Here is a 22,834-nt window from a genome sequence, read left to right on the forward strand (position 1 = left end):
ATTATTTATAGGACACTGCTGAGTGTCATAGGCTACAGGTAACAGTACTCAAAGTCATTCCCTGTTCATCTGAACTTTACATCCTTTGACAAGCAACTTCTCACTCCCTCCTTACATTTCACCCAAGCCATGAGATTTGGATGCTGCCCTGCTGCCCTGCTAAAGCACAGTAGTCATGAGAGTGAGGGGACACAACATCCCCCTGACCCTTCAGCCTGCTAGAACTGATCAGTCTACCTTGTGCCATGATAAAACATACCTTCATTCCATCAATCTTGAATGGGTTCTTACACTTGAAACGTGAATGACCAGGAGACCTTTTAGGCAATGGGCTTATCAGTGAGTATGTTTGGGAGTCCTGGAACCAGGACAGGGGAGTGAAATGGACCCAGTGGTCATTTGGGGCACAGAAAGAAGACATCATTCCAGTGGTTTTTGGGATATTGAATTCATAAGAAGCAGTCATGAAAACAGAGGTGACCAAACCTTCACAAGGGACTCTTGTGAAAATGCCACCCTAGTCTTCTGCTGGCTGAGTCATCAAAGAGCACTTTCCCACAGACAGAAAAATAATCAAGGGACAAAGGAAGGAATGACTCAGCAGTTTAATGAAGGAGTGAGAGATGGAAATGGGAAAGAGGAATGCTGGCATTACAAATATAAACTTTGTCAGCACTTTGAAAACAATAGCAAATACACTTAAATAGATACAAAGTTTATTAAAAATAGGCTGCAACTGAAATACAGTAGAAATGGAAACAGCAGTTTGGGTATTTCCCCACAGTAATACACACTATTCAACTCGCTCTTACAACATGTATTCACATCTGACCTCACTGCCCAGGGATGGCCAAGTCTACTTCACTACAGGTCTCACAAACACACATGCAGAGTTTTCAGATGCTTGCAGGTTCTTGAGTGCATCTGTCTTCCCATGGACTAGGGACAGCAGGTACCTGCTCTTCTTTGGGAGGTATTGTTATGCCACCAAAGGCTGCCAGTGTGCTGCAGACACAAGGAGAATGCACTTCCTAGGCAAGACAAGTGTGCAAATCCTTCATCAGCTCTCTGGGACATTCTATTCTCTTACAGAGGAGAAAGCAAAGACACACTTTCAAATAGGAAACTGGATAAACATAAAAATATTTATACTTGTATTTCAACATTTTATCATACAGCGCTTATTAAAAGTGGTTTTTTGGGTTGCAAATACCTCTGTTCTATTTGAAAGTGTGCATATTTTCCTGATGCACAGATTTGTAAGAGAATAGTATGATACAGAAAGATCATCTGGACCCACATTAGAGGATTCTCAAAGAGAAAATGTGCTTGAAATAATAAAGTCAACATTACCACAAAATAAGCAAACTGAGTTCTTTCTCCCATAACTCAGCTGAGGAATGACAGTGCAAAATTGAGGAATTAAAATTAAATAACTCTATTACACTGAGAAAGAGATGCAGACTCAACTGACACAAGTGTTCTTATAGCACTTAAGTCACAGGAGGCACAGCAACACGCTTCTTCCTTTTCTGACAGTGTTTCTAAATCTCTTTACTAAATTTACAACTTCTGAGATAGCTGTGTTTGACTGCCACCCATGAGCTCCCATTCTTCTCGGAGGTCTTTGCTCCTACCTGCAAGAATGCTGTGTAATTAGAGCGCCCTAGAGACTTTGGAACCTAGGTAACTTTCTAACAGAACTGTCATCTTTAATTTCCACCAGTGATTAGTCTAATGATGATTTGTATTTATAAAATCCCTAGGATTAAATCCACAAATGTTTCTTTAGAATTTTCAAAATTGAATTATTAATAAGATATTCAATCGCAAACATTTAGAATTGATCAGGAGGCTCTTACTTGTCAAGAATGTTGTATTGTGCACCTTACATAAAAAGACTCCTTCAGACCACCTCATGCAAATTACAGAAGATAAAGGCAACATTTCACCTGTGCTGAGAGGTCTGTCTCCTGTATACAGGGTCCACTATGACACAGTAGTGCTCTGAAATGCTCAGCTGTCACTATTGCGTAGTTGAATGGAGTTTGGAGAAAGAATGGAAAGATAATTTCTAGGCCTACTGCCCTTGGAATGACAATGGAGAAGATAGGGTAAAGGAAACACCCTGTCATCTTTACAGCCCTTCATTCTGCCCTTTGAGTCCAAGATTCCCTAAAACTAACAAGAACAGGTAACTTCACGAAGTCCGATCACTAAGAACAAGGCAGGATTTTTCTTGGTAAAATAAAACAATGTTTCTTGGATTTGGAACATTTCTCAATTGCAACCATTTCAGAAAAGGAAATTAAACATCACTTAGAAGTACATTTGTTCCTTCCTCTTCAGGCCCACCCCACAAATCCACTGCCAAGGTCAGACCTGCTTGAGTACAGGTGACCTCTCTCTTCTCACTTGGTGTTGAGTTCATTCTCAAGCTCTGTTAATTTACGAGAAGCTTTCACTTTGTCAGACACATCTTGACCTTGTGAAAAGAGGCGCTGACGCTCTCTAAATGTCAGGTTTTCAGGGGCTCCAGAACCACCAGATAAGTCTGCATCTTGGCTGGACAAGAGGAAAACACAAAAGACTATGCATAAAAATACAACTAAATAACCTAACTAAACTTTCATCAGAATTTTAATGTTTCAGTGAGACTTGTTCATTTTTGCACATTATTTCTGTAATTTTATGTATTGCGGCTGAGACAAACGAAACCTACGCTATGGTCTGAGCAGAACTTTAAAACCCAATCTGTGCTCATACAACTAAATCAAGTTCAAAGAAAAGGGCAGGGTCTGTGGCATAGCCCTATAACCAACCTTTCCAAAGAATTATGAGTACAACTTAAAATAAATCGAAAGAGTAATAAACCAATAAACAATTCCATGTAGAAAGGGGGCAAAATATTCTCTTGACAATGACTTCCAGAAATGAATAAGGGGACTAGAGACAGCTTAGTGGCTAACTGGAGATCATATGAATACTAGGAAGACCAGGCAGCCAGCGTAGAGACTGAGAGAACCTCTTTCAAGGAAGAGTAATTTGAGGACAATTTCTCAGGCCTCCACATAGAGGAACATACACAGATGTGTTTATAAGCCTGGTGCAACCCCCCACACTAAAAATGGAGAAAGAAAATAACAAAGCCAGTGTATTCAATTTCAGTAAGCAGGCAATTCTTGCCACCTAAGCAAGTTTAGCTATGGGGGTAGTTTAAAAGTACAGCATTTCCACAAACTTTCCCCAATCTAATACTGAGAGTCAGACCAGTCCTGATTAATGTAATTCAGTGTTATAACAGCAGAGGACATCTAAGATGACTAAAACGTCTAGCTAAACCACAGAGGGGATTAGCCTGTGCTAACAAGAATTCTGCCTACACTAGCAGGCCTGGCCTTCATGCCTCTAGTGCTTTATTCTTACAGCATGTTCTTTACCACCACCTCAAACTGACCCAATGTTAGCAACATCAACTTAAAAAAAGCCTACATGTACATGTGTGACTCACTCCTGACACCAACGTACTAGGGACACCTTAGAATAGGGCCTACCAAAAAGTTTGAGGCCAGTCTGGCTATACAGTAGGTCCTAGACCTACAGAGGGTGGAGAGAAGTTAGGGAGAAAAAGAGAGAAAGAGTTATAGACAGACAGTCTACATTCTCATGTGATTTTTGTATAATAACAAATACTCGATTCCTGATAAAAGTCTGATACAATTCAGCAACAACATGAACATGAGGGTAAGCCAGCACACGTTAGGACCAGCTCTGCCCTTAGTACCTTCTACTGAGTTTTTCTCTTGTGTCCCGAGGAGCATCATAAGTTCCAGCAGTTGTGCCAGCAGATCCCGAATAAGAGTTTGGTCCTTTTTCACAGGGGAAAAAAAGTCCACGTTAAGGTATTTAATTATCTCTTAAACTTTACTCATGTTAGAGTGTCTTCAGAAAAACAAGATTCCCTTAATTATTGAAGAAAAACCCAAGAAATCAAAGGCTCTTTATATGTTCAGAGATTCGTTAATAAAATTCATTACTCTTAAAGGCCTAGGTAATCCAATCATTATATTTAATAACTTAGAATGGAAAAGCTATAATATATTCTTTAAAAACCAATCGAATCAAAATAAAAACAATAAAACTCCTGACTCAAAAACAAGGCACAATAACCACAAATACAAAAGAAAAACCCACAAAAGACTTATTTACATGGGAGAGAAAGCAAAAATGTTTAGACATACTGACACACTGTAGTTTTCTTATACAATCACTAAGAGCAAATGTAACCCCAAAGTTCAAGAGGCAAACCTACATCTATAATTAAAGTGCCTTTGTACAGGGTAACTACTAGATTTCTTTTTCAAGATAGATCTAATTATTAAAAGTAAAATAAAGCCTTTGAAACGAATGGGCTTCCATAACCAAACTAAAATAAAATTCGTAACATTCCACATTACTGCTAGTGATAAAAAATTCCCATCAAAAAACAAAGTGAAGGCAAAATTGAGGTGGCCCTGGGCAAGAGCACATCTGTCTTAACCAAGAAACCGCAGCTGACTTAACACCTACCAGTTGGCCAGCATTTGCCAAGACTTCAGGAGGCAGTGAAACATGATGCAAATAAAGCTTTACCATGTATCCAAGTCTACAGTAATACTCTATTAAAGAATACCTCACTGTTATTACTTTACCTACTGTAACATCACAAAATACAGTAAGGGGCTCAGCAGTTAAGAGTACTTGTTGCACTTGCAGAAGCCCAAGGCTAGGTTTCCAACTTACAACTATCTCAAGTTCTTAGTGATTCAGACATACATGCAGACAAAAATTTTGTAAAATCATACTCATATCTGAAAAACCAGTATATAATGTATAGAGTACAAAAGACTGAATATTTGGCAAACATGGACAAGATTGGATTAAATAGGTCACAAAATTATCAGCATGTTTTCAGATTATAAAACTCTACTCCGTTTTAGACAAGACAAAGGAGAACAAATTTTCTTCCATATAAAGAGCCTATATGGTTAGGATTTTTCAGATGTATTTCGACAGACTATAGTGGTCTTCAAACTGCAAGTTCAAGCACCAGAATTTAGGGTTTGAAGTCATCTCAGAAGGTGTCATCTCCAGCAAAGACTGTCTTCTATTTCCTGGCAATCTTCAGTGGGATCTAATATGGTATTTATATAGTTGGTGTCAATTCCCAACCGTATATTCATTTTGTCTGTAATTAAGAACAGTGCATTGTACTTTTGTGCTTTGCTGAGAGTGACACTGGCTTCTTCCATGGGCAAATCTTTCAGAGTATTTAAGAGTTGGCTATAACACTAAAACTTGGAGCTATTATATATATATATATATATATATCCATTTATAACTATTTTCCCAAAAGCTTTAGTGAAACAAGCACATCTTTTAAAGATATCCTATCACCAAAATTGAGTCTTCATCTTTCGAACTGCATGAGCTCTGGGTCTCATATGAGCCCTTGGAAGAGGCCAAGTTCCACCTGCAGAAGCATGCTTCATCAGAGAAAGGCCAGACACAGCACATGAAGGAGGTGGACAAGGGAAGGCACAGTGCTGCTGCATGTGTGCACAGTGGTGCTTTAGGTGTGATGTGAAGTAAGGGTTGGTGGTATGATTGGGTTTGACGTCCACAGGCGTGGTTCCTAACTACAATGAGACTATCCAGTTTGTCCTGACATTCATAATATATATATATATATATAATCCAACTACAAAACCTGATATACGATCAACAGCAATTTGCTTCAAAATGTATTGCTATTCCAGAAATGCTTGAAAGACCATCAAATTCTCAAGATTTATAAGAGAAATTTTATAAAGAATAGAATTGGGCTTTCAGAATGATTGAATAATATTGCATACCAATTCTCCAAAATAGATTAAAAGAGTCAGTCAGAAGGATTTAATTACCAGAAACGGCAATCCTACAAAGGTCTAGATACTAGTGTAGGAGGTGCAAGAGAGCAGGCTAATAAAACAGAATGGAGCAAGTGAGAGGGACAGAGGAAGAATTTCAAGACAACATCTGTGAGGAGGGCTTGCCTGCGTTAGGCAATGAAGCCTTACTGTTAGCTACTTCAGTGTATGTCCCAATATCCCATCAAGCTTCTACAAGGAGTTTGAGCCACTGCATGGGCCTCAGGAATAGAAACACATGTTCTACTCACATTAAATAATGTAAATTTAAAATGCAGCTGGTACCCGGTACTCTGCCTTTACAGATCATGTTTGAAAAGGCACTTGTTTGAACAAAGGTAAGAATTGTTTTATAGGAACAGTAAAAAAGCCAAGGCCAACGGTACTTTACATAATTTGGTGATAGTGAAGGACTGACTGTTGTGAGATGGAATAACTTTAAGTATAAAAGAAATTGGAGAAGAAAGGCTAAATTAAGAGAGGATTAGCACAAACAATCAGAGGCAAAGGGAGATCACATGCTGAGAGTGATCAGATAAAACCCAGCACCAAGGCAGGCATGGTCTCCATGCACCTTGCCAAGTGGCAGGGGTACAGAGATTCCAGGCTCAATCATCAAGGACAGAGGTCTGATTCATTATTCCCTCTTTTACCTCGACCTTTCCAGTGGCCAGGACCATACAGGCTTGGTTTGCCTGGCGGGGGAGGGGGCTGGCCTGCTTTGTAAGCAGTACTGTGGGCTTTGGCCAAGGGTGGCTGGAACGAGTTGCAGAGAGAGATGCCATCCGAGGCTGGGCGTGGCTGGCAGGGGGGCTGCTGCGGCTTATGAGTGGCAAGAGGAAGGTGCCCATAAGACTTCCTTGTGCTGGGGTACTTATCCTGACCTGCTGGGACGTAGTTCTCCTCATCATCATCATCATACGCAACAAACTTGGCAGTGAACAGCGAGTCTGGGGAGAGGGCCTGTGTTTTGAGGTAGGAGGCATTTCGCTGAGGTGGGGGAGGAGGGGCACTGGGTGCTGAGGACTGGGATGGGGGCTCGTAGTCCTGTGGAAGTGGAGGTCGGCTCAGCCCGGGTTCTTCGGGCTCCAGCAACCTGCGTGCTGCCTCTTCATGCTGTCTGCGCCTCTCAGCTTCTAGGCGGCTGTAATACCCTTCTTCCTGTCGCCTCTGCAGCCCGGAATAGACAAGAGTGCAAAAGGTCAAGGATCAGGGGGCATCAGTGGACCCTTTGTGCCTTTACAGGGAATGACAGGTACCCTGATCATCACTATCCATCACCACATGGACATGCCCACAGGACATGTTTCAGTGTCACAGTTACTATAACTGAAGAGTCAGGCCAATCCTGAGAGCCTCTTGTCTCAGTACTTAGGAGAACACCACACTGCATGACACTGACAAGAACTGGAGGTGGGGGAAGCACAGGATAAGCACAAGATAAGTCAAATCTTAGGAGCTTCCACTTGCAAAATTAGGCTTAAGATCATCTACATTCTTTATTCCTCCTCTTTTCCTGGAACCTTTTCTCTCCTCTTCTGTTTGGACAGGATATTAACTTACCTGTTTCTGCTGTGTTTCTAGAGGAAACCATAAACAGTAAGAAATATCACTCATTTTCCCATAGCCACAATCTAACAAGCATGCTTTCCACAGTTAATGTATGTCTCAACTCTTAATAAACTCTCTGAGGAACAGAAAATGAGAGCCAAGCATTAATAGTATTAGCAGATATATTGACACACACTGTACATTTTCATACAGGCAAACTACAGTTGACAGTATTGAAATTCTTTTAACATTTAAAAAGGCAAGAACACAGTTTTGTTAAGGATTGACAAAAGTTTTAGAGCACAAGAAGGAAGTAAATATGAAAAGGGACGACAGAGGGAACAAAACAATCTGCCTTGCCTTAAGCAAGTGCTCAAGTACAGCCACACAGAGAACTGATCCCAGGGACTGTGCTGGCATCGTGTTTCTTGGTCCCTACTAAGCCACATTCTTCCCATGGCCCCTCTAGAGCTGCACACAAGCACACACAGTGAACACACAATGCTCCCTGCTTCATATTCTGAGAGAGAAAGGGGAAAACTAAGATCCAGCCCCGTTCATTACCCTGGCCCCAATTTCCCCTTTACTTGTTTTATGTTGTAAAATCCTAAAGGAAAGAATTTTTATCTTCTTGACTATACAAAATCAGTACTATCTAAGGCTGAGCAATTAAACTATGATGATTCCTGTGGCTTTTAAGTGGCACTATCAAGAATGTTAAAATTACATGAAAAACAGTAGCTTGGATAACACTGTAGGAAGAGACCAAACAAACCTTGTTCAATTACACCAAGAGCAGATACAATTAAATGACCATGGTGACTTTATCCAGAAAATGAATGCACATATTTCCATAACAGATGAAACTCATTAATTGAGGACATTCTGTAGTAAAAATAGTATTTCAGTTTCTTTTTTTACATTGACTACTCAATTATAGAAACAGTTACTAAAACACAAGGATATGTAACATAATTATCAGTTATGAGAACACATACTGGAAAAATTAAATAACCGAGAGTTTCTCAACACAGAAAGCACAGCCTATATCTCTCTGTGCATACAACTCTGATGCAATGACCAGTGTGCTTCATCCAGGTAGCTGTCCAGCCCTGACCTAGGAAAGCACCTCTCTCCACAGCCTGAGGACTCTCAGCATAAACAGCAAAGCAAGACCACCATAACTTAAAAACTACATGGCTCCTGTGCTGGGTACTTCCTGACTTCCTAAAGAGAGCATCACTTTCCACTTACATTATACACATTAAAGACTCATGGTAAGCTGATCCTAAAAACTCAAAGTCTCCAGAACTACTTTGTTGTAACAGAGTCACTGCTTCTGATGCAAATGTGTGGCCTCACACCATCCACTCTACGTTCATTTAAATGAGCCACACCATGAGTATCAATCATACTCTTAGATTGTCTTATGACCAAATCATTGCTTTCATTAAAAAGAATCTCCTTAAAAATTTTTAACTCTTTTTGGGGGAGTGCTATTATTTACATAGTTCACTGGGACTATCAAGGCAATAACTATTAATAAAAACTAAACTTTTCCCACCAGTAGTGACACTCAGAGCTTCTACCTTCACGGAAGGGAAGTAACAGAGAAAAATAGCTTCTCTCAAACCACACAACATCATACAATCCCTAGGGTAGGACAGAGCAGACCTGGACTCAGGGTAGCAGCCTCCTTACCCAGGAGAACCTCAGCCCCAGACGCAGATGTGAGAGATCCTAAAACTATACCTTAACTTCCTGCTTTGCTGAATGTCAAAATCATCTGTCATTTTAAAATTCAACTATGGAAAGTATCTGAGTTAAAATCCACATGTAGAAATAACCAGAATGCTTGTGGGTTGCATTATTAATGTGAGTTTTTTACAAGTCATCTACACTCTTTATCATCAACCAGAATGAAGGGATTTTAGTAGATTATCTATTTGAAATGGCTAAAGAGAACTGATTGCCTTCCATGTCACTACTGCCCCCCACAGAACTCACTCTCAATTCTCAGAATAACTGTAACACTTCATAAAAGCCACCTGAACCCTGCCTGGGAAAACCAGAGCAGTATCATACCCCATACGCTTTCCTCAGGGACATAGTGCTCAAGAATTTGAGGGCGGTCAGCTCAGAAGGCAAGGGAGCCTGAAGACAGTCCAGAAGAGAGGTAGGCAGGCCAGATGGGGCTAGAGTTTTTGGTCCGATAGCAAAATTTGGAAGATGCGGCCCTGTTCTGTCTTATGCATCCTAGATACACATAATTTTTAGCCCCCTTTGCCCTAGCCAATCATTTGTGTTCAGGCTAATTTGGTAAAAACTAGAGGCCTTTAGAGGACCATAACCTTTTCTTCAGCATCTCTCTTTACTCGCTCCTCCTCCTGATGGCGTCCATCTTCCTCTTGTCTTACTCTGTCTTCAACTTCTCGTTTGCGCATCTCTTCCAACTGTTGCTGGCGCCTGCGCTCTTCATCCTGCAACTAACAACAAACAGAATTTAATTTTTACCCAGTCAACCCCACCAGCACAGATGCAAAAAGCACATCCTGAGACAAGCAGACACAGACGCACACACACAGACACAGACAGTCAAGTAGAAAGCACCAGGCTAAATCACTGTTGGAGGCTGGTAAAGCTCATGTATTAATTAGCTCTTACCATTTATTTCAAAGCAAGTTACCTAAAACCTTTGTCTCCAAGTCCCAGTGTTATTCTTCCATCAATCATGACTCAAAGAAACAAATTATTCCACACATTCATGCATTAATCAAGTGTGAGTCTTCAGCTAGAATAGATTTGTGAGCTACCTCCTACAAATCACCAACAGATTCCACTTTAAGAACTGCATAACGATAACCACCCCAAATGTTAAGAAATCCCTCTTTCTCCTGAGATGTGGGTGGGACTTGCACATAAGCACAAGGCTGCCTCTCCAGAATCCAAGCTCTGTAATAAATAGCATACACTTACTTGGGAGTAGAGTACAAGTCTAGAACTCCTTGCCTTCTAGCAATCCCATTCCCTTTATGCCAACCCGGACTCTGGGAGTCTCTTCCTAACCTGACATGACCTCAGACTTAGAGGTAAGAGTTGGGACTCATTTTGCCTCATTTCTGACTATGACACATATGGGGACCATTACACAGGATGCTCTACTACATAGAATGTGACAGCTAGTTTAAAAGCTCATATGCTAGTCCCAGCCAAATCCATCAGCTGATGCTTCTCTATTTCTAGTCATTAAGTTCTAGCTTTCTGAAACAACAAAAGACCCAGTGTCCACACTACTGGCCACCTGCACCTGCTGGTGACATGCTTCTCCTTGCTTGTTCTGGCTCAGCCTCCTGACCATATTCCTCAGCATCACAAGTTCTAGGGTAGGATAAAGACTCCCCATTATCCATCCTGACCTATAGCTATGTCTGCTGTTTTGTCGCAGACAGTGGTGACACTGAAATGCTGCACAGACCTGTGCTGTAGGGGAAAACCTACACAAACACTGTGGTATGTCACCAGGAGGACTGATTCAAAGTCTTCATAATTTAAATCCCAAAATTATGACTGCTAGCTACTGCAGAAATTCTTTATAGTAAAGAGATTCCTGTGAGATACAGTTCAAGTTCCATAAAATCGCCAGGTTTCCTACACACTGTTTATAGAAAAACTATTTAAACTTCTGAATTTAGATCGTATGTGTATGCTTTAAAAAAACACACGCAAAAACTATCTAAAAATGTTGTTCCCTATTTTCAGTGAAATAAAACACTAGGTCTAGGGCTGGAGTGACTTTCAGCAGTCATGAACCCTGGATGCTCTCCTAAAGGCTCCAAGTTTGATTCCCACAAAACTCAAAATCATCTATAACTCCAGTCTCAGTGGATCTGATGCCCTCTTCCAATCTCTGAGGGCAACAGGCATAAACATACATGCAGTCAAAATATTCAAACATATAAAATAAAAATTTCAAAACTCCACTGTATCCACCAGAAAAGATTATCTTGTGAGTTGGGGTTATTGATGCCATTAATAATAAAACATCCCATAAACACTGTCTTCTAAAAAAGACAAACCAAGTTAAGTTTGTTTTTCGTTTTTTGTTTTAAACATAAAGTAGGTCCAAGTCCAAACAGAGGTTGAGATTTAGGGTGGGTTTTATAGCAGGCATCGACACTGTTAATGAAGAGCCATGATACAAAGAGACAGGGGAGCAAAGGTCTTCCTTGAGAACTTCAGTGATGGTGCTGCAGCCAACTGTGCACACCCCAGAAGAGCCAATGTCAAAACAAAAGAGCATGGTGGTTAGGAAAACCCAGAAGAGGCAGAACCCCACAAAAGCAACCAAATAAAAAAGCCCAAGGACCATCACGTGCTGAGAAAAGGCAACTTAAGGGCAAAATGAAAGCTAAACTTGCCATTCTCCACAACTGAGCTCTTCGAGTTACCTGGCAGGAGAAGCACTTAACTACGGTTTAGGTAACTAGTTAAATTCCAGAGCTCATAATTCCAAGTACGATTTCAGGCTAACAAATGTGGAAGGAGACATTGCTCTAAAAGTTATGGTTCTACATTCTCCTAGCTGGTGAGGTGGTTGACAAAGGGTCTTCTGTGTATATGTAGTTCACAGGTTACTATTTGTTAAAAAATACAAATTAACTAGAGGTATTATAACTAAAACATTTTTCCTACTATTTAGTAAATTCTATACTTCTTACTCTGAAATATTTTGTTTGTTTCTTTAATATATTTTTCCCCTCTCTCCTTTCCATGAACATTAGTTGGAGAGGAAGGGAGTTTTTAATTTCTTCAAAAGTACAACTGAAGACAGGACACTGAGCTGTAAGGCATACAAGCATCCAATAACAGAGGAGGGGAATCTTTGACACCAGTCTCACTGTTCTGTAGCCTAGCAACAAGCTGCCCTGGGCATGGAAACTGAGCTTCTGGCATCTCTGATCTGAGCAAGGCCAGCAGAGAAGCCTGGCAGGCTCTGCACCAGTCTGTATTTCTAAAAGGTGATTTCGGGTCAAACAAGCGCTGCAGGTTGAGATTTGTGTATTTATAATGTCACAAAAAACACATTAAGAATGGTACTGTTATTAAATTATCAGCTATTTAAAACAGGATCATGACATTTTCCTTTTAACATCCGAAGTCTGCTAGAGCCTAAAGCATTTTTAAAAATCCTTTTCCAGTATAGGTATATATTTTTTTCTAAAATTGAGCCAATTTTGAGACAAAAGTATAAAAAAACTTGAAAGAGTTAGATTATTACTAAAGATGTTTTGAACTGCTTGCAGTCAGTCCTCTAAGACCTGGGTTTAGAGCCTAGGCCTGCAATATTCCTGCATGAGAAAAAAAAGCTCTATGTGTGGCATCAGAGTTCTTTAGGAAACAATGATGCCTCTAACAGTGGCAAACTACATTTAAAAAAAAAAAAAAAAAGGAACACCTACAACAGCACTCAGTAATTTCTCAGCAGTTTTTTTTAAAAAAAGAAATTTGAATTCCTAAAACTCTAATGTTAAAAGACAAAGAGAAAGTCTAAGAAGTCCAGGACATTCAATCCATTCTTTGAGGGTTAAAACTTGGCCTTGAATGACACCTCTTGATTCAAAACTTTTGAAGACTCAAAAATTTGCCTGAGCACTGTATAAAGTCAAGACAGCGTGTAGCCCCATGAGGGAGGCCTAGTGTTTGACTAATTAGAAGAGCCACTGAAATCTCTGGAAACAAGTTTTCATGTGTCTCACCCCATGTAGAAGCTCAATCCTGTGAGCATTTATGTTTCCCATGGAACAATGTGACCCATTCACATGTGGTGAGAGGACACAGCTTTGACAAGCTTTTGAGGGACAAACAGGTCCAGGGAGTATATAGTTGATAGCGCAGAATGACATTTAATCAAAAGGAAGTACTTTTGATGAAGCAGAAATATAGATAATGGGACAGGCCATGCTGGCCAGAAAGCAAACTCATGCTGACTCCGTGTGACAGAGGATTAAGGTTAACACATTGGGTCTGGAGTTTTCCTTGATAATGGAAGATTTGTTATAAAGAAATATAATACCATCACGAAGTCTAAACACAGTTATCACTAAGTCTACAATGACCAGCTTTTACACCTCAACTGGTAAAGACACAGGAAGGGTGGTGAATCAGCCAGGGCAACAATGTGGGCAGGGTAGTAGCTTCTGAAGAGTAAGGGTCACATAAGGCTGTAAGCTCATGAGTACAAGTATATCTTAGAAACTAGAAAGCATGGGGCAGGGGTGGAGGCAGAGTGTGCTGCGGTGCAAGGGCACAGAAGGAGGAGGATTCATTTGCACTGGCTGAATTTGGAAAGCTGGAGGAGATAGGATACAGATATGTCACTAACCAATCTTATGGTGCAAGAGGGCAAAACTAGAGCCATGAATAAAATGTCACTGGCATCAATACTGTCTTAGAGTTATGGATCGAGGACAAGCAGAAAGAGGCAGCAGGCAGCAAGCCTTGGATCAATGGTGGCATCCGGCCATTAGGCCGCCTAAGGGAAGACTGGAAATCAGTTAGGCAGTCATCCAACCTTATGGAACTCAGCTGCTCCTAACAAGGTAAAACCTGCCTCATTTATCCCGTGAGTCACCCAAATCCATCCTATGATAACGCCAAGAATATGTCTTAAGTCTATAGAGCAAACTGCTACCCAGAGACACATGCTTGCTACTACCCACTAATTCTTAGGAAGAGGATCCCAAGATAATCTCCCAATTCTGACAGGTTAAGAGTTCTATGAATAATGCACTGCTGTTAATAACATTAGTACTTAATACTCATATTAATATTTAAGATGCTATTAATATTAATAATTGATACTAGGGAACTGGGATAAGAAGTGCTTATAAACAGTGGTTAATAAATTTTTAATCTTTTATTAATTATTAATTGATAACAATCAAAATATTTATCCCTTTAAAATAAAAAAAACTGAGAATTGTTGACTAGAAATAAAAATTAAGTGCAAACATTACTTAGCACAAATAACTTCACAGCAGAAAGCTATTCTTGGACCAAGAGTTGCTTAGAGCCTATGGGAATACCAATCGGTCAGTACTTGTTTGTATGAATACTGATAAACACTTACAGCAACAATGAATAGCTCTTTATGTATCATGGTACACACCTGTAAGCCTTGAAGGATCTGAGATTGGGGCCATCCGCTTTTGGTGTAACTCACTTTTTTCAAAAACAAACAAAACAGAAGAAAAATTTTTAATCATCTCCCACAGAACTTACATCTAAAGTTTCTGTGGGGGTACAAGTTTATTATCCTTGATCTTATATAAAGAAGGAAAGACATGGAAGTCAGAAATAGTCCCTCTTCACCAAGAATGGAAATGTTTATAAAATAGGGTTATCTGAGGTCCTTTCTCAAGCCACTACACAAAACAGGAGGATTAGTATTTGATGAGAGATGGCCACTGAGCAAACCTTTTGAAGAACTGGCTTTAATGATTTAGAAGTTAACCTAGGATAAGGATAAATGTGTGTGTGTGTGTGTGTGTGTGTGTGCGCGCGCGCGCACGCGAATTTAACTATGAAGTAACAAATGCATTACTGAAGCTTAAACACATTAAATGATCAAATTTTTTTGATAATGCACATGGTGTCAAGAAAAATAGGATGTTGGTTCACAGGAAATCTCTTATTTTACTACAAACAATGGGAGTAGTGGCAATGCCCTTTCAACTGAGTTCACAGTGAACAACATCCTTAAAATCTATTTCTAATGCAACAAGTAATAGCGTTATCCAATGCAAAACCTATATTTTACTTGTTCATATACACGAGGTTAGCTATGGAGAGAGAATCCGGGATTATGACTACACTGTAGAAAAGCCAAACCTATAAACAAACAGTGACAATCAGTTAATGAGGAGGTAGAGTAACTAGTCTAGTAACATTCAGAGGCATGCTTCTAATCACAGAGCTTGCCTCCTGACTCAGGAGGTGCTAGGGAGAACTGACTACTGAGAACACAGAACAGCCATCACCAAAGGAGGAAAGAAAATCAAGACAGAAAAAAAAGTACCAAAGGGAAAGAAACAAGAACATACCAAATCTAGAACAGAGATTGCTGGCATAGCAGTCTGCTGCAGGTAACAGAGAAGGGGAAAAAAAGAAAGATGAAGTGTCAACGAAAAAGTTAGGTTTAGACCTGTATTCCGCCACCGGCATCTTTGTTGCTGTCATGCGTCATCTGGTTTTAGACAACTTGATGAAAAACTATAAAACCACAGGCTAACTTCTAACATTCAGAAATAGAAAAATGTCCACATGGCATTAATATTTTGAGTTTCAACATTAAAAGACATAATAAAAAAGCAAAATTTTCCTTAGTGTTTATTTGGAGACTAAGAGATTAAACTAAATATTATTATAATGAAATTACTCTTTACTACATATCAAAATTTATCCAAGCATCATAATCCATACTAAGAGGCTTTAAAATATTCAAAGTATCAATTTTGAAAAACTATTGACAAATCTTCAATAAATATTTCATCCTCACAGAAAAGATTGAGATGTTCCAACATAGTAGCTAACTTAAATTCCTGCTGTCAAAGGAAATAATGCTAATGCTGATGCTGTGTGACCAGTGGCCATGAATACCAGCTGGACATTCAGAGTATGAACTGAAGTGCAGGGGAGGGGAAATCCTCCCCTTCGTGGATCTTGGGGTGAGGGCATTACAAAGCCACAAATCACTATATCTATCCCTAGTCAGTCAGGGCAGAGAGGAACATACCAGTGCTGGCCAGTGTAGACAAGCGCTATACCAGTATGTCTGAGAGTCCTGAGCATGAGCACAGTGGAAACTATTCAATGCATCCTTATTATAGAAGTCTCAGTCATTGTCTGCTCTTTCAGATAAAATATTTGAAGTGGCAGACACTGTTATTTTTAAGGATGTGTACTAAGGATACTAAAAAATACTAGTATAATGTAATTGTTAAGATTTACATTCTGGCCTCATTTAAGGAAGCCAGTATCTAAAATGGATTCAAAATGAATCAGAGCACTGTGTATGCTGAAGCATGAAGAAGTCTATGTGTGACAATCTTCAGGAAAAACTCACTGAAAAGAGACTAATCATACTACTGGACTGTTAATAATATCAACAAAGGTTAAATTTCATTATGCCCTTGAAGTAAGATGTCTGACCTAGCAGCTAACTATTTAACAACCCCTTTCATGTGCAGCATAAAAAAATAAAAAATAAAGTAAAAAGAAAAGAAAAGAAATAAGAAAACTATACTGATAAAAAATATCATAAAACTCACTAACACGACAGACAACAGTACTTCCAGCAAGTTAATATCATGCCCAGGTTAGTAAGAATAAATGCCTCTGAACAATAATGCCTGTTAAAGAGCAAGAATCGTTTTCACCCAAAATTTGGTATTTTAAGAGCTTATTTGCATTAGGCTAATTTAAATTTTTATTTGAAATGAACATAATAAAAATTATTTTTTATAATATGGAGAGTTTAAATTCTATCAAAAGTAGTCAGCATCTTTTTGTTACAACTGCAGTTATTAACTTAATAAAAACTTAAAGTATTAACAGTAAAATAGCTGCATAGTCCTACTTTGAGGTAATGACCCTGCACTTTAAAACTGATGTCCTAAAGTCCTCTGCTCATCATGCGTGTCAGGACCAGAAGCTTTCTGTGTGCATCCTTGTTGAGTCAGCCAAGCTCAGTGTTTACAACAACTCTGAATATTCTGCTCACAGCGGAGCCATGTGACCATTATACTTTACATAGCCCACCAAATCTCAGGGATTTACCCTGTGCCCTGATCATGACTGTGAGTGGTCATTTCTAAAAGCTTGTTTTCTCAACTTAAGTGTAGCTAAAATGAGGCTGCTAATTAAAACAATGAAACCCTAGGAGCCTGGCTCATCCCTGCAAAGTGTCAGTCAAGAGTGAGGAAGAGAAACCAGGGGCCTCTTAACTCTTCCTTGTGACTGTAAAAATAGCTGTCTGCACAGAGTCACCCAGAAGATAGCATAGGGAACACAGATACGCACAACCGAGGCCTTTCCCCTTTACCCTGGCTCTCCGCTCCGCCTCCAGTCGCTGCATGATCAGCATGGTGTCAACATCATCATCTTCCTCTTCATCATCATCCTCATCCTTCTGCTTGGACTCCTGTAGTCTCTTCTGGAACTGCCACTCCAGCATAAGCTTCCGCAGGCGGTCACTCTCCTCTGCAGTACGGTCCCCCTTGTTTTGCAGCTCATGGATCTCCTTGCTTAGCATGTCCACAATGTGCATTTGCTGTTGCTTCTCCAGCTTCTCCCTGGCATCTCGTTTCCAGGGGTCTGGAGACAGACTATCCCCAGAGGACAGCTCCTCTTTACTGATGGTTATGTACTGTAGATCCCTGCGCTCAATAGTACGGGGCTGCTGCTGGGGCTGCAGCTCCCGAATGACCGTTTCTTGGGGCCTCTGCAGTGTGGAAGGCTTTTCTGGCTTGGCCTGTGTGGCCAAAGGAGAGAAGGAAGCAGGGTTCAGGGACTGAGTGCGCATCTGCCCCAACTTCCTCTCTTGCTCCCTGCGCTTTCTCTCTCGTTCCTCCTCCAGGCGGGCCTTCTCTTTTTCATACCACCTCTGATGCTCCTCTCTCTTTTTCCTCTCTGCAGCAGCCACCTGAGCAGACTGGGGAGCTGCTTGGTTGGCAGGAGGAGGTGGGAGGGGCAAATCCATTGAAATACCATCAAAATCACTGGTGTAGTGGGCAGGTGGTGGAGGTGGTGGTGGAGGGAGGTCTGTTCGAATGGGTTGGGAAACAGCCACAGGGGTGGGGAGCACAGCTGCTGGGGTTTTCCAACGACCAGGACCACTCTTGGTCAGAGTGGAAGCAGGGGTAACTGACTTGGAGGAATGGTTCAGGTGCTCCTGGCTAGACGTGCTAGATTCCACTGAGGAGCTCTGATTGATCCACATATCACTGTCACACTTGCGATCCATGCCTGACTCTGCTCGATGCCGCTCAAGTTGGTAAACCTTCTCTTCCCGAAGCTCTTCCTGGGAACGGGTAACACGCTGAGAAAAGAAAAGAGGAAGCTATCATACTTCAGAGACTCACCAGAGACATTACCAAAATTTCATATAAGTAAGTCACATCCTAAAAGAGGAGACAACAAAAACTGTGGAATGGGCATATAACAAGACCTGACACTGCTTTATGGATCACTGGCCAAGTAGTCAACTGTACCTGTGTCTACAAAAGAATAAAAAGACTTTTCTATATACTGATGCATGCTGTTTCTAGCATTGTAACTGCTGCCTAGCAGGTGAGGGGACCTGCTCAGGCTCCAGGGGGCTGAAGCACACCTGACTTCCATAGATGAGTAAGCACAGTATAATCTAAGAGGAGCAACGACACCTTCTGTTACCTAAGTCTAACTATTACAAGTACACATTGCATGCAACCATGGCTTGATTCCAAATGACTTATAAAGCTCAGGTCTAGCTTTGTTTTCTCCTATTAAGCCAAGCATGCAAGGGCAATTTCCATTCATCAGAGATGTTTTAGCTGTACTGTTTTCAATGAAAGGAGGCAATAGTGTACTTTGCTCGGCATAACAATTTTTAAGGTTATGAGGAAAGAGATTCAAAGAACTATTTTCTTCCACAACGGTACAATGAAGCCTGCCAAGTGGCATTTATGGAAGCAGTATATCCTGATAAAAACAATGACTATGATATGTGAATCAGTTATCCTTATGTCACCTTGACAGTGAACAGAAATTGAATAAAGAAACCTGAAAATTAAACTATTTCTTTTCCCTTTAACAAAAACAAGAATTACCACTTTAAAAAAAAATAGCCATAACAGGAAGCTTGACATTAACTCCCAATATTTAAGTACAGCTTCACTTTGAGCAGCTTCCTCATCATGGTGGCACACAATCTACACACCATACAATAACATCATGAAGTCACATGTTCACACAATCTCACAATCTACAAACCACACAAAAGCACCATGAAGTCACATGCTCACACAATCTACACACCACACAGAGCATCACTAAGTTAGGTAGGACAGAGACCTGGCCCTGCTATAAACCTAGCTGCACCTCAGTCATATCAATGAAGACAAGTTAGAAGAGAGATGGTGTGCAGATGAGGACATCAAACTTTAGCCCAGCTACACCCAAGGTCAAGAGGTCCATTTCTAGAGAGGGAACAGGACAGGAACACACCAGAGGATCACTTTGCCAAAGAAAAGTTTCCTATTAACTTAATGCACATATTGTGTGAGTACATTTTCTGCTGTCTGTTTATTTCTCTCAACCTGTAAGGCCTAGCTCACCCCACGCCTTTGGCACCACTGTAGTGCATCCATTCCCATGTCCTCTGTGACAGCTCCCCTATAGAGGAATAATTGACTACCAGGACCCACATCATTTACTTACCAGGACACATATCTGCTTTATGTGGTCTAGAGGAGTTTTCTTTCTTAAAGCACACTGCTGGTTTCTTCTAGTCACATCTGATAGTTTAATACCCTAGACTGACATCTCTACTTTTAAAATTTGACAGAAGTCCAAACCTTAGTTAGCACCCACAGCTCTCCAAGGAGGTTGCTTGCCTTCAGGTCCAGCCTTGCCCTGATGTCCAGAACTTTAACTTCAGTCAGAAAGCCAGAGCTGTAGAGCAAATTCTACACGAAAGCAATCAAGGGAACTAGGGAGTAGAGCCCCAACTGATACCCCTGGTCAAACCCACCTTTTCAAACCACTCTAAGAAAGTATTCTATGGTTTCTGTATGTCTCACTTCTCAGCCCTACCTCCAAGAATCACTGGCAGAGAAAGAGTCAAGTGCTAGCTATACCAGTCACCAGACTTCATCTTCACCTCCTAGAATCATTAAAGGCCTTTGCCTTCAATGCTGTAACTATGCCCCTACATTACCAGCATTTCATTAACCCAACATTGCACAGAACTTGTTTAAGATGTTCAAGTTGAACCTACTTCTTTTTGCCTCAGACTAAAAAAACACACATGCAAAACTAAAAGACGACAACCTAGCAATTTGAAGTTACCGATGGTGTCTCAAAACTCACACCCTTTGGCTGGGAAGAGGGTGGTTGCTGTCACAATCTGATCCCAGGAACCCATATATCATTGAAGGTGACAGTTGATTTTTGGAAACTGTCCTCTGACCTCTGTTCCTGTGCCCCATACTCTCACACACAAAATACAAATAAATTCTTTTAAAGAAAAAGACAGTCACCATCTTTATCCTGCCAATCTAGTCTACCATACTCCTCTGAGAGATGAGAAATCTTTGTGAGCCCCTTATTCCTAACCTGGATTGCAATACTGGCATGATCACTTTCTGTGTGCATGTGTGGTTTTTCCTCATAATTTGGCCACTGGTTTGAACAGGAGCCATCCGATCCCTTTTGACTTTGAAGCTGGAAAGGTAAAATACTCTCTGGTGTATGTCTGAGTAGGATAGGATAATTTTCAGGTCTAGGTGGAGGGTCTGTTCACCTGTAAATGTAAAAGAAAAAGAAAAGAAAAGAGATGCTTTAAAATTGTACCAAACGTAACTTAATACTCAGAGATCTGGTTTACAATCCTTTAAAAAAAAGCCATATATGGAAATAGGACTTACAGATACTAGGATGAGACAAAGGGCTAATATTGATTATAAAGTGAATAAATGTGGTTTTTAAAAGCATATATATATATTAAATGCTGTCTTAAAAAATTGAAAATTTGACCCTATGCTTTTTGAATAATGAGAAACATTTTAATTTTCTAGATTTACTTATTTAAACTAATTCTCATTTTTCACAGATTTATTAATTTAATATTAAATTATTTGATGAATATAATAAAAATTTTAAAACTGAATGAACAAAATTCAGGAATGATAGTTAATGTAATTTGTTGAGAACTGTATCAAACAAGTCAGATATTTCACAAGTAAGAAAGTGTTCCAGCTCATCTCAGACCTCAGTGCAGAGGTTTCCAGGAGACAGATGTTATTTTAGCTGCTGTTCCAGAGGTATATGGACTCTTCCTCCAGGACTAGGAGGCTGATCTATTTGGAAACAAGAAAAAAAAAAAAAAAAACCCAAGTTTCATATTAAATAACAAGAAAATATATATAACAATATTCCTTAAAAGCAGGAGCCCCATCGTATCCATCAAACACTGAGGGCAGGATGTTTAGCACTAGACTGAGACAAGATGTATCAGAAGTCGGCTTCACAAACCCCTACAAGTCTCCTGACACCACAGCCTAAGAGAAGGACTTTCTCAGGACCAGGACCTAGCTGAAATCTGTGGTAGAGACATAAGAGTAAATACTTGAAGCCTTTTGGAGGTTGGGGTCTCTATTCAATAACCTTCATCCTCACTTCTTTGTTAGCAACTCTTTTAAGTGTAAAAATGATCTCCACTAAGTTGGAAACCTGACACCTTTTTGAAGACACATTTAAAATGCATTCTGATCTATAAGGTCAAGGGTTTTCTAAATAAAACCCTAATTTTGGACTAATTTGAGACCTCTGAAAACAGTACTCTAGCAGGCCAAGAGACACAAACAACAATGATCAAAGTACAAAAGTGCCTCATTGGCTTCTGGGTGACAAGGTGACTTTAGAGAATGCCTGTTTACTTGCCACATTGGGGCTGGAACGGTGAATCCGCTTGGTTTTTCATCAAGCCTGTCGCCACCAGGCAGCTTCTTTGGCTCACTGTACTCTGTCCAAGGCATCTGAGGACTCTCTGGGGAGCCGTTTTGAGCTGAATTATTATAGAGCTCAAAACCTTCGCTCTTTGGTCTGGGTTTACCTGAGCCACGACGATCTGAAACTGAAAACAAAGCAGACTTATCATTTCTCCCCCACTGGTCCTAAGAGAGCTGAAGAGCTTCTGGAAGGATGCATCTAAAATTTTAAATTTAATAACTTTACTTTTGGTATAGTAAAATTTGATTCTCATATACATTCTTTAAATAGCTTTAAAAAAAAAACAAAAACAAAAGCAATCAGGTAAAATAGAACCCAGGAGCTCACTAGATAGTCATGGCTGGTTTGGAATTCATAGTCCAGGCTACCCCAAATTCATAGAAATCTGCATCCTTCTGCATCCTTAGCGCTGGCATTAAAGTTACATGCCACCACAAATAGCTTTATATAAATATTTTCAAAGCTTTAAAATATATTGTACCTAGAAAAATTTTCGTTTTCTTGATATGTACCTATGGAAGAAATTGACATTATTTTCTCAACTGCTGAACTGGAATTTGTAAATA

At 40.1% G+C, this 22,834-nt stretch overlaps 1 protein-coding gene across 1 annotated transcript; it reads right to left on the reverse strand.

Annotated features, from left to right (window-relative positions):
* Positions 1-586: 586 nt before the first annotated feature.
* On the reverse strand, positions 587-20,972 carry Afdn (afadin, adherens junction formation factor). The gene is made up of 7 exons (XM_032894650.1): positions 20,874-20,972; positions 17,602-18,597; positions 15,602-15,637; positions 9,851-9,985; positions 6,602-7,118; positions 3,785-3,869; positions 587-2,565 (listed from the first exon to the last, which is right to left on the reverse strand). Exons 1-7 carry the CDS (start codon positions 20,910-20,912, stop codon positions 2,412-2,414), a joined length of 1,962 nt encoding a protein of 653 aa, XP_032750541.1. The 5' UTR covers positions 20,913-20,972; the 3' UTR covers positions 587-2,411.
* Between the last annotated feature and the right edge of the window lie 1,862 nt (positions 20,973-22,834).

Source organism: Rattus rattus, chromosome 2 (assembly GCF_011064425.1).
Source record: "Rattus rattus isolate New Zealand chromosome 2, Rrattus_CSIRO_v1, whole genome shotgun sequence".
NCBI lineage: Eukaryota > Metazoa > Chordata > Mammalia > Rodentia > Muridae > Rattus > Rattus rattus.